This window comes from Pyxicephalus adspersus, chromosome 4 (genome assembly GCF_032062135.1).
Source record: "Pyxicephalus adspersus chromosome 4, UCB_Pads_2.0, whole genome shotgun sequence".
In the NCBI taxonomy this organism is placed as follows: Eukaryota; Metazoa; Chordata; class Amphibia; order Anura; family Pyxicephalidae; genus Pyxicephalus; species Pyxicephalus adspersus.
Genome location: NC_092861.1, coordinates 125,052,073 through 125,068,955, shown reverse-complemented (window position 1 = coordinate 125,068,955; position 16,883 = coordinate 125,052,073). Strand labels below are relative to the sequence as shown.

Genomic DNA, 16,883 nt, shown 5'->3' with positions numbered 1-16,883 from the left:
CCTTCTGATTGTCTGGAAAGTCCTGGGACAGATGGAGCTGTAAGGAGGAAGGGGGAAGATCTATGTGTGGACTGGTGACGGGGCTCTCTTATTTTCTCTGTCACCTTCCCGATAGATACATAAATTGCTAGATAGAAGGATGCTTCACCTGTCACTATTCCCACAGCTGCCAGCTTTGCTTTAATGCAGTGAGAGTTGTAGGATTTGAATTATAGAGGGTGTACATTGAGACAAACCCCTTATTTTTTATTTATTTGTAAATATGGTATTACTGAAAAAGTAGAAGGCTTTTCCTTCTGTCTTATTTATGTGAAAGTTGTTCTGGTGTAATGATTAGTGTTGATAGGGGAAAATATCTCCAAATTATGAATTATTCAGCAATGCACACTTCTTCAAGGTAAAACCTCACTGCCCAGTCTTGAACAAGTTAACACGTGAGATAGCACCACCAACTATTACACAGGAGGTGATCACTGTGCAACAATGGGAGATTGGGGATAAGTACCTAAATGTAATATTCTAGTTATGAATAAATACTGATGAGTTGAATCTACACCTGACTGCTTACATATTGTGGCTATTCTAGCAGCAAATGTTGGCCTGTCCTGGTTCAGCACATCCTGTTACATTTCGATTTTATAAAACAAATTTAAAATTCAATAGAGTGCAGTAAATGCAACCTCTTGGGGTGTAAAGATCCGGGAGCACAGGCACAGATGTTTCACTGAAAGAATCACCAATAGATATGATTGTCATATTTTAAATTTATCAAAATCTTTAATATCAGTTTTAGATATAGTGGCCCAAACCAACCTGTGTTTTGCCTAGTTATATTGTTGCTAATTTATTCTTCCTTTATATCAGCTAGGGTTTTGTATATGCAGATTTCACTTTTTTTTTGGTTGAATTCTGTAAACTTTTCTCTTTTTAATTTGACAAAGCTATGAGATGTGAAAAAAGGGATCAGAGCTGCAGAATGCATAGAAATCTCCAATGGTGTTCCTGATACTGAAATATGTGTTTTTAGTACACTGACAAACTCTAAAATGTATACTATGAAAATTAAAACTAGGAAATAGATTGTAGCTTTTTATAATTGTTTTGCAATAATTGCTTTGTAATTATGGCATTTACCTTATGTCGTTCCTAAGAAATGGATGCTTGCTGTGTATCTGAATTATTGATGGTGTCCTTTATCGCAGTGCTAGATGTTTCTCCACAGCATGTTTCAGTCTCTGCACTACTTCATAAGCATTCATTATTAACTATGCTGATTTGCATTTATTCTCTCTGCTTTAGAAGTGGTAATAAGTTCTCCATGTTTTGTAATTCTGATAGCTTACCTATGTGTTTTGTCTGTTTTTCCTTTTAAGAATGACTGAGGATATAAAATTAACAGACCTGGAACTTGGCAGAGTTGCAAACAGTATTCAGGAGCTGCTATACAATGCCTCTGATATTTGCCACGACCGCTGCGTTAAATTCTTGCTGGCAAGGGCCAAGGTAAATCCTAAGCCTTTTTTCGTATTTTAATATTTTATTGTTCTTAGTCTTCTTAAGAAATCTTGTGCACTTAAAATAAAATCTAGATTTAAAATTGATTCTTCATCTAAATACACAAATGTTATAAAAACAAATGATCATAGACACCTGATCATCATGCCTTATTATTTTTATTAAACAAGATTTATATAGCGCCAACATATTATGCAGCCCTGTACATTAAATAGGGGTTTCAAATGACAGATACAGACAGTGACACATGAGGAGGAGAAGACCCTGCCCAGAAGAGCTTACAATCTAAGAGGTGGGGAGGTATCACACAATAGGCCTTACTATGTTGATCAAAAGTGTGGAGAGTATGTACAAAACATTGCTAATTGCAAATTAGATCTTCTTTTCCAACATTAGTATTTGTCTTCACTAATGCAATTTTGGTTGGACAGACACAAATTCACATAGATACACTCAAGAATCTCATGGATAGCCCTTCCAAAAGAGTGGAAGATGTTAAGGTGCAACTCTATATTATTGCTGATGCTTTTGAAATAGGATGTCAAATAAGATTATATAATTTTGACAGTATGGTGTTTATTGTGTTTATCACTTTATGTAATGCACACAGGTATTGAAAACTTAGGAGATGGTGTTCTAACACATATTTGTAATTTACCCATGTAAAGCATTTGTTCAAGAATTGTAATGGTTTGATTTCAAGATTTGTTCATTTTATCCTAATCTGCTAAATGAAGAAACTTATGCAGATAAATGAAACTGTTGTGTTTTTTTTTTTTTCATTTACTTTGAAGGACCTTTTAGTCTATTCAAAGCTAAAAATAGAAATTGCCAAATAGTATTGGTGATTAATCCATTTTTCTTTTCAATAGGACGGTTTTCTGGAAAAACTGAATTCCTCAGAATTTGTTTCCTTGTCACGGGCTGTTGAAGCATTTGTGCAGGTCACTGAGAAGATCTGTGGCAGAAAAAGTATGTCACTACGAGGGGCTCTTCAGAGCCAAGCAAACAGATTTGTCAACCGATTCCATGAGGAGCGAAAAACAAAACTAGGGTAAGACTTAAAGGGAACTAATGTTAAAATATGAAAAAGTGCAAGCATGCAGGTCCTTTATTGTATTGCGGACAGACAATGTCACTTCTGCAATAGAAATAACTTTCCTGTCAGATCATCATTTTTTAAAATAATTTTTCATCTCCTCACTCTTTTGTGGCCGCCGCCATCTTTACGTGGTCCTCTTCTGTCAGGATCTTTGGGCACCTGTGTTGTCCAGACTGAAGTGATGTAACCCATCATTACACAGGGGCACTAAGAATAGCGCATGCTACAAACACACGAAAACACTTATTAAAAACAAACTGGGGAGTTAACTGATTCAGTGACATCACTGTGCATCGGCTCCTTTAGTTCATGCTTTTACCATGTAATACAAACTGTTCCATAATTTACTTTAGCCCTATGTCCAGAATTTGTATATTGTGAAGTTGGCAGAGCCTTTTTTTTTTAAGTTAAGCCTGAGGCTCCTTATCTCCTGGGAATATCTTAATATAGGCCAGACCTGTGCAGGCTAGGATGACTGTAAGGCTCTCCGTACTGGAATATTATACGTGGATTAGGGATCTTGAGAACTTTGAGTATTTTTGAACCCCTATTTGAGGTTTCACAGTTCATAATCCCCAAAATGATCTTAGAAGAGCATTAGAATAATTGCACGTATGCCTATAATACATCACTGTCACTGCGTAAGAGAACTCTAATTACCTATAGTTCCCTAGCAAGATATCTTTGTGATCTTTGTGTTTACAGTGGCTTGGTTTAGTATGTCATGAATAATGAACCTATGGGAAATAATGTTTGTTTACTTGTGCTGTTTGTTACTTATGCAGTTTGTATACCCAAGTGAGCTACTGTACTGACAAACTGGACAGTATGGACTAGATAACACTAACTGAATGTACTGTATCCTCAGCCTTCTGCTAGATAACGAGCGCTGGAAGCAGGCCGAGGTCCCCGCAGAATTTCAGGACTTGGTTGATTCTATAACAGATGGCAAAATCATATTACCTGAGAGAAAGCCTGGATGTAAGTTGGTATTTTGTGTATTTAGTAATACATATTACACAATTAACACCCTGGAGAACTTTGTTGCTATTTATATTTATTGAGCTTCTGCTAATATTGTTATAATAAACGTGCTCATGGGAAAATTTCTGTGGCCTTTGTATCTCCTGTTTCCATAACTGTTTTTCAATGATAGCCCTAGATATTAAAGTGGGCTTTTCATAGAAGTGTAATGTCTGCTTTGCTGACAGTCTAACCTAATAAAAGCTGCTATGAAAATATTCTTAACCTGGATTTTCCTGTGAATAGCTGCCTCCTGGGAAAGTTGAGCACTTCAAAAGGCTTTATTTTCACATCTTTTACGTTTAATTTTTTATGTTTTGTTTTTTTTTTGTTTTTTTTTAATTTTGTAGACTAGGGGTCAGTAAGTAAACAAACCTTCGAAAGCTAAACAGTACAGGACATTTGTAAATGTGCAGGGGACCATGAACTGACATTTTTAACCAATTGGCTGCTAAGAATACAAGACTCTGGGCCTGATTTAATAAAGCTCTCCAAGGCTGAAGAGAATACACTTTCACCAGTGAAGCTGGGTGATCAAGCAAACGTGGAATGGATTTCTTCACTGTCATTTGCTAGCAAATACTTTGAATCTTGGACAAGATCCATTCCAGGTTTGTTGAATCACCCAGCTTCACTGGTGAAAGTGTATTCTCTCCAGCATTGGAAAGCTTTATTAAATCAGGGCCTTTGAGTTAGGGGAATTCACATTGAGAAGTTGCGCATATTTTAGTGGTCATTGACAAAGTGTATGGACGGAAACTATTATTAGACTGGCTGTAGTAACTTTTTTCTGCCAAGCCTAAAGTTTATAATTTTTTCAAGCAGTACTTTTATTGAGTGATTTTAGTATTGTAATACATCTGCTTTAGGAAATTATTTATATACGACATGTTAGAGCTGCTTAAACTGTATATATACCCTTACAAGAAACTTCTCCTATTTGATCTTTTAACTATTCCATTGAAAGTGTATGTGTTGTATGCATATGTGGTGTTTGTATTACATTTTTGTTTTTTTGTTTAAATATGCTTTAAATTGTAACTAATGTCCTACTTTTACCATGGCTGGTTCAGGGAGGTGGTTTTTTGCAGAAAGGGACAGGCGACGTCCGTTGTGCAGTAACTTACCTTCCTGATCGCAGCCCAGCTGTCAGGAATGATTTAACTCACAGAAGTTATGTCATCATGTCATGACCAGTCAAGTTGACTGAAGATTGTTTTCAGGTAGAAGAGAAGGAATGAAGGCGTCAGTCCAATGAGTCCAATGCGTTGCTGAGTAATCACAAGTTAGTTTTGCTATAATTTTTTCAGCAGGTCTTGTTTAGATATATATGTTTCCTTTCATTCTGAATCCCCCCAAATACAATAAGCTCATACACCTAAAAAGGGTTGTGCTTTTATTAGCATGTAAGGCTGCTTTGGCATTCTGTTCATTTTCAATAGGCTGCTGTAATGGGTCCTTTAGGATTCACATATGTGAGAATGCTGTTGTAATGACTGATCGGGTAATGAAGATTGTCGTTTGTTTGAGTCTTTGGTATTTATGAGGACAAGAATTGCTGGAGAGGTACCTTAGGAACATTATTAGGATATATATATTTACTATTATACTCTTGTTAGCCATTTTTTGGTTATTGCATAAAGAATGCATCCATCAGGTAACTAATAACTAATCTTTCATATAAATTCAAAATCAGCTTTGCTTATGTGTTTAAAAATACAGCATGACTGTGTTTTTAAATGTGGTTACTTTATTCATTATTTTGCTAATCATTCTGTCTGTGTATATTTAGATGATGCTCCCAGAACTGCTGACTATTTTCTTTCACATGATATCTGCTATGTTGATGTTACTCTAAGGGTATCCACAGGCTAATTAAAGTCAAGGGATGGAGAGGAGCCTATGTGTATTTGTCTTGTTCTTTGTTCTCAGTAAAACATAGGAATTATGGAATTATCTAATAGGAATTAACCATCTAGAATCAGGAAATAGAAAAACAATTTGAAGGCCTTCCTTGCCTTCTTCAGTGTGTTAGATCTATTAGCCAGTACAGAGTCTTTTGGCTCTTTTGGAGTTCTGTGAAACATTTCTTTCATGCCTCTGTTGCAGGTTGGGAAATAGAAGAAATTAGCTGATTGGGGGCAATACAGATGTTGTAGTATATACAGTCATCATATACTAATCAAAAAAGAAACATCATCCATTTTTGGAAACCACTATCTAGTTTTATATTGACTGCTAACCTGCATTAGGTCAGCTTTTGTTGTGTGGAAGGATTAGATAATTTTGTGTAAACCTTTTTAATGATATGAATAATCATTGATAGGTCCTCATCAGTGTCGTGTAAGCAGTTTATATTGCTCTAGAATGATTTCAGTTCAGTGAATTCATGAAAAAATGTTATAATGGTCTGCTTGGTCAGCAAACACACTTCTTTACAAAACAAAGTCATGGAAGGAGTAGGAATAGAATTTATTATTTTAATTTATCTATCAGTCATTACTTTTCTCCAGTTATTACATATTCTATATTACAGCAGTATATTCGTTGTACATGATTTTATGCTGTATGCTATTGATGCTGTTGGAATCCATGCCTCCCACATGTAGAAGATATTTATATCTGACTGCAGCATCTCATATATTGTTCTCCTGGGTATGTCTGTACAGAATGACTCTCAGGTAGTGTGTTTTATTGATGTGGGTCGTCCTTCACACTCTGAATGCAGGTCATGTTGCAGCCATAAATGGTTTTAGTACAGGATAAGGGAGAGATGGCCGATTTTATGCTGAGAAATCACAATTCTAAAATAGACTTTGAGCATGTCACATTTTTGTAACATCAACGGCCTTTAGCTGTAAATTCCCAACTTCATTCTCTATATCAGCCTGTTAAATGTGAGAGAAACTTTTCATATATGTAAAGAGGCTCATAACGGTAACCTCGCGTGACTTGGTCATAGAAAAAAGTACCAAGAATTGGCTTACAGGTAGTCCCCGGGTTAAATACGAGATAGGGTCTGTAGCTTTGTTTTTAAGTTATATTTGTATGTAAGTCAGAACAAGTAAATTATTTTATTAAATGCAATTAGGACAGATGTTTGTCTCAACATAATATTAGGCAGCGTGGTGTCAGTTACTGACACCAAAATCCTCATTGTGAGTTAATTACAAACAAAGCAAAAAAAATCTTTATGGAGCCCAGACATTCATTAACTTCTGGAGCAAGCTGTGCTTTGATATGCAAAAAGAAACAACTGCAGAGTTTGTCTTGGTCATTAATAAGTTACAAAAGGTTGCAGAAGAAGCTCACCCCTCTAAGATCACCCACAACCTCAGCTGTGTTTAGCAAAAGATTTCTTCTGCAAGTCATGCAAAACGCCCCTCCAAGCCTCCATTCTGCACATGAGCGGAGCCCCGTTTGTATCTAGGAGTCGTTTTTATGTCGTATGTCCTCAACCCGGGGACTACCTGTATTTTTTTATAATTGATAGCTGTTTTATACATTTTAAAAATGCAAAATTATTTTAGTTTTTTGTTTCAACTTTGCTTGCAAAAAATGTTAGCCAAGCTCTTGTAGAGGTAGAACTGCCAGTATGTAATATTGTTTAATCATAGTTTTTTATATACAGATTTTTGAAACTCATTACCCTAATGTATTTCCCAACGAAAAGAATTGTATTTTTTTCCTGCTGTTTTATGTGAACAGTATAGATACAAATAGTGAATTTGATCATTATTTGCAAAATGCTGGCGTTTTCTGAATTGTGTGATCTGAATAAGTACAGATAACACAAGGAAGGGGCTTTTATTCTTTCTGCCAGTATTTTATATGCTGTTTCTAAAGTACTGTATAATAGAACAGGAGCCAGACGCATCAATCCTGACCCTAGTGTTTGGCTGTAATGCTCTGCTATAATTGCAAGATACATCATGCAGTGTCAGAGGTTTATTAACATCACTAATCCATGCCTAGGTACAGAAGAAAGGAAGCCCTCCGACTTTCTCATGGTGGATGGCCAGAAGTATGCAGTAGTTGGGTAAGCGTCTGACCCCAACCAAGCACATTAGATGTTCCTGAATAATTACATGTTTGTGAAAAAACAAAAACTTTTCTACTTTTTCATTGCAGCACTGTCCTCATTTTAATCAGAATTATTTTGGAGTATTGTACCTGTGTGGATGACATACCATCTATAACCACAGACATGCTCACTCGTCTTTCTGAACTGTTAAAGGTAAAGTCAAATTGATGAATTCTGTTCTGATTGGGAAGTAGGATAATGTTCAAAAACATTATGACTTTTTATCTTCTTTTCATGAAGTGGTAGGTAAGCTAATGGCCAGTCCATTATCCAACACCCTGCAAAATGTGTCTGGGCCCAGTCGCTAAAACGCAATAGTTTGAATCTCAGGCAGGACACTGTCCATATGCAATTTACAGGTTTTCCCCTGTGTTTGTGTGGGTTTCTTCCGGGTACTCCAGTTTCCTCCCACAGTCCAAAAACATGCAGCTAAGTTAATTAGCTTCCCTCTAAATTGACTTTAGACTGTGGTAATGACATATGACTATGGTAAGGACCTTAGATTGTGAGCCCATGTGATGGACAGTTAGTGATATGACTATGGAATTTGTAAGGCACTGCATAACATGTTGGTGCTATAATATACTAGAAAATGAAAATATTAATACCCAAGAATAAAACTAATTTTTTTAAGCTCACTGTCCTGTATCCATTGAAGGAACAGTGCCTAATAGTACAAGAAGTGTGTTAGGTCTACAGAACCCCATCTCATCTCCATTGCCAGGGTAGTGGTGGTATACTTTATTTTAAAATTGTTGGAATTACCCACGGGAAGGCTGGCAACAAGACAGCACAGAATTTTCTGCAGGAATAACAGATGTTAATTGCTTATATTCATCAGATATTTGAAAAAAAAAAAAAAACTTTCTGTGTTTGATTTAAAAGACTATAAGGTGCAAAAAATGGAAGAAAAATGTTGAGATTTAGGTATACTATAATGTTGACAGAGTTTTTACTTAATATAGTATAATTAGTACCAAATAGGCACTCACACAAACAAGTCCTAGCAATGGAGAACCACATGCAGGTTGATTTACACCATAATATGCCAGCAAGAATTATCAGAAGTCATGACATTCTATAAACAGTAAAATAAACAACCAGCATTCATACAGCAACGAGGCATTACATTTCACCATTTATCTAATTCTAAAGAGTTTTCCTCTATCTGAAAAGCAAAGTACATTGTGTAAACTGAACTGCTCATTTCTCCCAGCTATTAAAGTTTGTGAAAAAAAAAAAATAGTAAATTCTTTCTCAACAAACACAAAATTATGCTAATGATGCTAATGGAATTATTTACTCAAAGATCTTATCTAGGAAGGCTATGAATTGTATTTCCTTTCCTCAGAATAACAGAGGTGAAAGTGATAGTATCACATTGGGTAGAATAACACTCCACCACCATTGTCCTTATTATGATATCCACAATGCCCTGTTTTGGCTTGGGATTTTTAAGCAGTTTGCTGTTTCTAAAAGTTATCTTAGAATTAAATATATCCCCTCTGTTTAAGCTGCAGAGTTTTGCGATGAAAAATGTTTGTTTTCTTTCTTTGTCTAGTCCTTTAACTCCCGCAGTTGTCAGCTGGTTCTGGGAGCGGGGGCACTACAGGTTGTCGGACTGAAGACTATAACTACAAAAAACCTGGGTAAGAAATCTCTTGTTTCAACATGACTTTACTGTTTTTGCTACATTACATGATGAATATAAAATGTGTTATGTATAAGTAAGGTAGACTGGATAGACACTACATGTAGTTTTTCCCAGCTGTAGCCTCATAGAGAATGAATGAGGGTTGCAGTGAGCAGCACTAGCACTGCTCACCTACTGTCAGCTGTCAAATATGCAGACACCGGTTCTTTAAGACCCAGCGATGTGGTGTGAGTGACTGGTAAAATGCCAGCCACTGGGAACCAGCAGGTTCTCTCAATCCTAAAGCAGCCCTTAACCTGCCCTAAAAGATGACAAAAGTGAAGCTGTAGCAGGACTCATTCATTTTTCTATAGAAAATAACAGTTGAATGTAATTGCTGGTGACACCTTCTAGATGTTCCATTTACATTATCACCCCAAAATAGCTTTTAGAAAACAAAGGCTTTTCCAGGCCACATTTTACCTGTTCAAAGGAAAACTACGAAGATATTTCTGTCTCATGTTAATGATTTTATGATGTGTATCCTCTTGTTGGCAATTACCCGCAAAACAATTAAATCAGTGTCCTCCCTTGTGACATAACTGCCAGCAAGAGGTTTCATATCACAGTAGCATGAGACTATATTGTATGGCTTTTTACAAGCTCCTTCCTGTTAGTATAAACAGCAATGAAATGCTGGATACGAGCAGATCTTTATGGTAGAATTGCTTGTAAAAAGTATATATATATATATATATATAATATATATATATATAATTTTAGCAAATTACAAAAAAGGATAACTTCTATATAAACATTTAACCATAGTTAAAGAGATGTCTGCTTTGGTTATTTTGGAATCTTGACCTGAATGCGTACTGTCGCAATTTGCTGTTACAGTGGAATATTCTCCTCTATTCACAGAGTAAAATCAAACACTGATAACTACACAGCTTTTACAATGACTATAATGAGTTTTTTGTCTTCCAGCTCTGTCATCCCGCTGCCTCCAGCTCATTGTACACTACATTCCTATTATCAAAGCTCATTTTAAAGCTCGGATTCAACGTAAGCAGCATCGCTTGCTAAGACAGTTTGACCACATTATTAAGGCAAGTCAAACTATTGGACTTTCAAACATTATTTTTAATTAACAAGCATCAAAAAGGAAGTGTTTGCTGTTAAACCAATTTGTATTAGATTTTTAGTTCATTTACAGCAATTACCCTACTTGACTTCAATTTACGTAAAGCATTCAGACAAGTCTAAGACGTTCAGGTGCTGTTAGGCAAAAATGAGAAATGATTTCAAGTGTAAATTAATTGGCTTCCCTCTGGAAATTTTACAAAGTAGTCTGTAAAGTTTTGAGTAAGATGCACAAAACAAGACATCTTCACCTTTCTTGAGCTTGGTAAAGTGTGTCAGTACTACAGAAATATAAAAAACTAAGGGTACGTACACACGTCAGATGATTCTCAGACAATATGACGAGAATCTGATGTATACAGAGGCCTCTGAGGTCAGTCAAAGATCTGTCCTGGAGGATCCATGAATAACAGAAGACGATTGACTGCAATGGAAGTGAAGGGGGGAGAACGCTTCAGGGTGCTGCTCACTGGTTCTCCCCCCCCCACATAGAGCAGAACAGAACTGTATGTACAGCACTCATTCATTCATCTTTCAGTTTTTTGTCGATGAAAACGATTGTGAAAAATCATACCCAACAACAAAAACCTTGCATGTGTACACAGACTAATAGTGAGGAGCTGAGCTGTCTTTGTGCCTTGATAGTTGTTGGATTTGTATGTGGTGTTGAGTGGCTGCACTATCCCAAGGCTTATGGTCTTGTCTGAAGATTCAGAATAAGACTAAATAATAGGTATTTCACTTATAGCTGCTTATATTGCATCTATACCATATCAACACATATTGTCCTATTGCTGCTGTAATGGTCATTTATATTTATATGTTTGACACCTATTTATATGCTCTTAAGAAAGTATACACTTTAACTCATGAAACACATTGACTTTTTGACATATATCTAAAAACAGTTTTTGAACTTTTAAGGATGTAGTATAGCAAAACAGAAATGAATTAATGATTTCTTCATTTTCTATCCACAGGACTACAATGACCACATAGCAGAAATTTCTTCCAAACTGGTCTCCATAATGGATAGTCTTTTTGACAAACTCTTGTCAAAGGTAGCTAAAAATATTATAAAAGTACTGATTATTAGCAGTGTTCAGCCATGAGTAGTAATTGTACTATCAATGCATTGTCCAGCCTTGGTCCAGTACTTTCACATGGGTCCTGGGATGTTCATAGCCCTGGGCATCAGTTTTAACATTTACACATGGATTTCTTTCTTCTGCTGCTCCTTGAGAAGAAGGTTGCAAATTACACTAACAAACAAATGATTTCAAAGCCAACTTTACCTACCCCATTCTAACTTTTCAGCTACCTAAATGCAATGAAGGGAGGCACTGACCATAAATAATATCTGCTAAATGTGGGGATCAGAGGTTTGTCTGATCCTACTGAGTAGCAAGCTTTCCTTCCCCACAGACACTTTTGCAAGTACTCAAGTTGCCAGGAAGTAGTTAATTGCTCCGATTCTTGTACTGGTAGTCCCCGAGTTTAGGACTTCCGACATACTGATGACTCCTAGATACGGGGCTTCCCTGCTCGTTAATGTGCAGGACAGAGGCTTGATGGGGGGGCGGTTTGCATGACTTGCAGAAGAAATCTTTTGCTAAACACAGCTGAGACTGAGCTCTTTTGCAAGTTCTTGTAACACTTTAATGACCAAGACAAACTCTGCAGTTGTTTCTTTTTTGCATCGCAAAGCACAGCTTGCTCCTGAAGTTAATTAATGTCTTGGCTTTGTTTTTTGTTTTTTTTGCTTTGTTTGTGATTAACTCTGGATTTTATACAGTAACTGACACCACGCTGCCTAATAATATTTTGAGACAAACATCTGTCCTAATTGCATTTGTTAAAATAATGTACCTGTTCTGCCTTGCATACAAATTCAACTTAAGAACAAAGCTACAGTCCCTATCTCGTATGTAACCTGGGACTACCTGTATCCATCTATTCTTCTTTTATCATACAAATTCAACTTAAGAACAAAGCTACAGTCCCTATCTCGTATGTAACCTGGGACTACCTGTATCCATCTATTCTTCTTTTATATGGTAATATGGAAGTTCTGGATTGCAACCCTACAGCCCCTGATATTGGCACACAGTGTGACCAATGTAATCATTACTTGTAACAACAAGAAGTTTATACATTTCAGGTCTAAGTGATGCTTGGCACTTGGGAGTGGTGGGTAGGTGGGTAGGTCATTCATGTTGAGGGAGACATTCTAACTTGTTGATCATCTTTGGTTGTATACAAAGAAGTGATGTGGCTCAATTTTCACGCTCAGGTAGCTTTGTGACAATCAAAAAACATTCCTTCAATATCATATATAATAGCCTGCATAAATAAGTTTTATAATATACTGTGTTTAATACAATTGTTATTATTTTGCTTACAGTATGAGGTAAAAGCACCTGTTCCCTCAATGTGCTTTAGAAATATCTGCAAGCAAATGGCTAAAATGCATGAGGCAATTTATGATCTACTGCCTGAGGAACAGACACGGGTATGGGTATTTCTCAGTTTTCTCTTTATTATTTGTTATTGTGCTATGTTCTGTTATATGCTTTGTCCATCTTTTTGCTTCAGGTCCCAGCATTTTAAAGGAGCTTTACTAGTAGAACATTTCTATGCTTAGGCTCCCTTCTGTACAAGTCATATGGTTAAATGTTGGAGAATGGGTTGTATAACCTCTGCTGAACGGATTGATGTTCAGCCATTCGTTCACTTTGGCTAAATTAACAGTGATGGGGCCAGTGATTATTTGTCCCAATTAACAGTGATGGGGCCTGTCCCTACTATCTAATGGTATCTAGTATATTAGGAAACCCCAAGGTACCCATTTCTGCAGGAAAAGTAGGTGTGGAGGTGCAATGCTTCACAGACAATTATCCTTTAATGCAAATTAGTGTTCACTAACAGCAAAGCCCTATCTGTTTTTGTCTTTGAATGAAGCTACTGGACTGGATCTCACCTTTTCTAAGTATAGGTTTTATTTAAATTTTTAGAACATTACACTTGTAGTATACATGGGTATTTGCTCTTTTTGCTGAAGACATCCCAGCAGAGGCCAGTACTACAAGTTTGACACACTGCTGGTCTGTATACTCATCCACACTCCCTTTCTAAATTGACAGGTTCAGCTAACCATGTAAATGGCCAACCTTAAAGCAGCTTCCTTTAATATATGCATGTTAGGTTGATATATGCAAGAGTTGAGTATTCATGATCTCAGCTATAGTAGAGCCTATATTCATCAACTTCTTGTTTTATCCAAAGAATTGAAGGGCACACCCTGATGTTTTCCTTCTGTTGGGTCCCTTCCAAGCGGATGAAGTGATCACATAAACAATAAAGTTTTATGTTGAGGTGCATCTTGTATGCAGCTTCATTTTCTATGGATGGCAGAACTGCTGCACGCAGCATAGAGTTCTGTGTGGTGATGATAGGAGGAAATCTGAAAGTGTTTTAATGAATTAAACGAAAACCATATCAATCTTGAAAAAATTGCCAAATTTGTTTCTAAGAGCCCTACCAACCGCATGTGTTATTAAAAAGATGTGATCAAGGTCTGCTCAATGACAAAAAAGCTGAATCTCAACCCTCTTTCCTAGATTGGGTTCCGCGCTGTCCTGTACTACGCCATTTTCTTTTTTTTTTTTGCCTTCTGGCTTCTACCTACGTCACCTGATCTCACACAGGATCGAGTGACTTAGCTGCTGTAAATGAGGAAAAAAGAGTGCCCTTCTTTAGAATCAATTGATACACATGGTCCTGGAAGATTCTCCACCAGGGAATGTTTGATTCACTGCTTTATACATGGACCTCTAAGTGTTTTTTTTTTTTATACTTTCTAAAAATTTACCTAGACTTTATCTAACTTGTTGCACTGTATCCTCAGGGCTAAATTCAGCACTTGTTTCCTTATGTAAACCCAAATAATAATAAATGAGTAAATATATTTTTATTTGCATTTCAAAAGGTAAATTCCAACAGTACAGTCATAAGAAAGAACAATATGAAAAAAGAGCAATTGTACATCTAATAAAAACCACAGTGAGAAACACATATGATATAAAGCAATAATAACCCCACTAGGACTCGTAGAGTTTAGCAATCTCATAAAAATATCATCCCAGCCCTGTGATTTGACATTTTATATCTTTGTGTATTATTCAGATATGTTATACATTCTTTTGTCTACACAAAACAAAGTTCTGGAACCCCACACCTCCCACCTTCTTAGAGCGTGTAATAGAGCTAGAAGCACTTGTAATTTCGTAGGGTTTATAAGTAGAATATCCATAAGCTTTCAATGCTTTAAGTATGAAGAAAACGTATTAGAGGGTACAGTAACTGCCCTTCAGCCTCATAGAACACTCATTGAAGGCTTGCTCGATCTTTAATGAACAATCCAGTTCATTTAACAAATAATTAGCCATTTAACACAACTGATCGATACACACGCAGAGAAGGATAGACAATATACACCCTGACGTTTGTCAGACCTCAGCTGACTGCATCCTGGGGAGCAGTAAAGATGGCCATGATATAAATGGGATTCTATATTATTAGGAACAGTGTTGTGAATTTTGTGAAACACACAATCTATCGCTGAATTTTTAATTTAAATTATCTTTGTTTTTTGCATATTCTATATTGAGAAGTTATTTTGCTTTTTTATGTGTTTTAATGTTGGTAATATTCGTTCCTCTGCATCTCTCCAGCTAGGTCAGCATGTCATAGTATATTTACCCGGTCAGAAATGTGAATCTTCTAGTTGTTTTTTTATTTTTACTCTTCTGTTGCCACACCTATATTTCTTTCCCATTGTCATTATGAGTAATAGTTTTCTTTCAATTACAGGCTCTGTTCCTTCGAATTAATAGCAGCTGCAGGCTACACTTAAAGAGTCAGCTGTGTCACCTAAATGTCACCAATGACGGAGGGCCACTGCATGGGTGAGAACTCCTTTCATTCTATAGCAGCACACAAGGGTCATAACTTTACAAGCTTACAGTCTCATGTACTTCAGACTAAAGCTGCTTACACACGTGCAATTTTTGTCGTTGGAAAGGATCTTTCATGATCCTTTCCAACGACAAAGGACTACACGATGCATGAACGGTGATGTACATACAGCACCGTTCTGCTCTATGGAGAGGGGAGGGGGAGAGCGATGGAGCGGCACCCTGCTGCGCGCCCCCCTTCCCTTGCATTAGGATCGCTCGTCGTTCATCATTCGTGGATCCGCCAGGACGGATCCACGGACGATGAACGACGCCGACTGTACACATGCCAGATTCTCGCCCGATATCTGGCCGATGCCGATTATCGGGCGAGAAAAATGTGACGTGTGTACGCAGCTTAATAGTCACATATTTTTTTGTTTTGTTTTTTTTTTTGTTTTTTTTTAGCTGTGGAATACTTTTCCTATTGTCTGTGTCTCACAGTCATGAGATATGTGGCTGTAAATTGTGAGCTTCTAGTATTCCAATACTCTTACTGTTGATAGGAAAGCAATACCTTTTGTAAATAATTCATTATAAAGTAAAATCAATATAGATCCCATTTCTAAATATTTCCATTGTATCATTTCTAGAAGAATTTGTTCCGAATTTGTTCCGAATTTGGTGCCGCTCCGTTGCTCTCCCCTTCCCCTCTTCATAGAGCAGAAAGGTGCTGTATGTACAGCCCTCGTTCATGCATCGTGCAGTGCTAGTCGTTGGAAAGGATTGTGAAAGATCCTTTCCAACAACTATAATTGCAAGTGTGTATGCGGCTTTGGACTTGATTCTTATGCTGTTTGCTGTAATTCCTAATTTATTAGTAGAATTATTCAGGTGGAATGGAGTGAAGTCCATATTTCACTTAACCCTAAATTACAAAGCTGTACATGTGACAAAAATCAAACTATTATTTGGTATAATTGTTAAAACCATCTAAAAATGTATGTAAGTAAACTGCATAGAGCAGCATTTGTGTCATTGCAAGCAATACAGCAGTGGTAAGCAGTAACCACCCCTTGTAGGTGTCGGGGCAACAATGGTAACCCTTAGAAAGTGCCAGGCTTCAAATATTTTGTTGACACAAATTAGAACTGATAAAGTGTCTGGGAAATGTATTCGACATTACAGTTCATCTCCAGGTAATTGTAACTTTTAATTGCTTTTAAAATGGAGTACAGGATAACACTAATAGCCCTCTGGGAGCCACGCAACCACCACTTCATGATCTACCGGCATGGCAACAGCTTCTGTAAATGTGCAGAACATCCCCATTCCGCTCCTCCTGTTGAAAGGTTGTCTATTATGTATTCCAACAGTGGAGGGTCTTTCCATAGAAATTGAGACTTCCATGCAGCTGCAATGTGT

General features: G+C 36.8%; 1 protein-coding gene across 2 annotated transcripts in view; it reads left to right on the top strand.

Moving 5' to 3' along the window:
• The window catches only part of VPS54 (VPS54 subunit of GARP complex), a 42,930-nt gene that overhangs the window by 18,031 nt on the left and 8,016 nt on the right, over window positions 1–16,883 (top strand). For both annotated transcript variants that reach the window (XR_011920474.1, XM_072409552.1), the window contains exons 12-21: window positions 1,374–1,503; window positions 2,388–2,569; window positions 3,486–3,598; window positions 7,616–7,679; window positions 7,772–7,877; window positions 9,286–9,373; window positions 10,348–10,469; window positions 11,484–11,564; window positions 12,908–13,015; window positions 15,376–15,470. Coding sequence is in view for 1 of the 2 variants with exons in the window: in XM_072409552.1 (XP_072265653.1) it covers window positions 1,374–1,503; window positions 2,388–2,569; window positions 3,486–3,598; window positions 7,616–7,679; window positions 7,772–7,877; window positions 9,286–9,373; window positions 10,348–10,469; window positions 11,484–11,564; window positions 12,908–13,015; window positions 15,376–15,470 (1,089 nt within the window). In the remaining variant the exon portion in view is untranslated. The remainder of the gene's footprint in view (window positions 1–1,373; window positions 1,504–2,387; window positions 2,570–3,485; window positions 3,599–7,615; window positions 7,680–7,771; window positions 7,878–9,285; window positions 9,374–10,347; window positions 10,470–11,483; window positions 11,565–12,907; window positions 13,016–15,375; window positions 15,471–16,883) is intronic.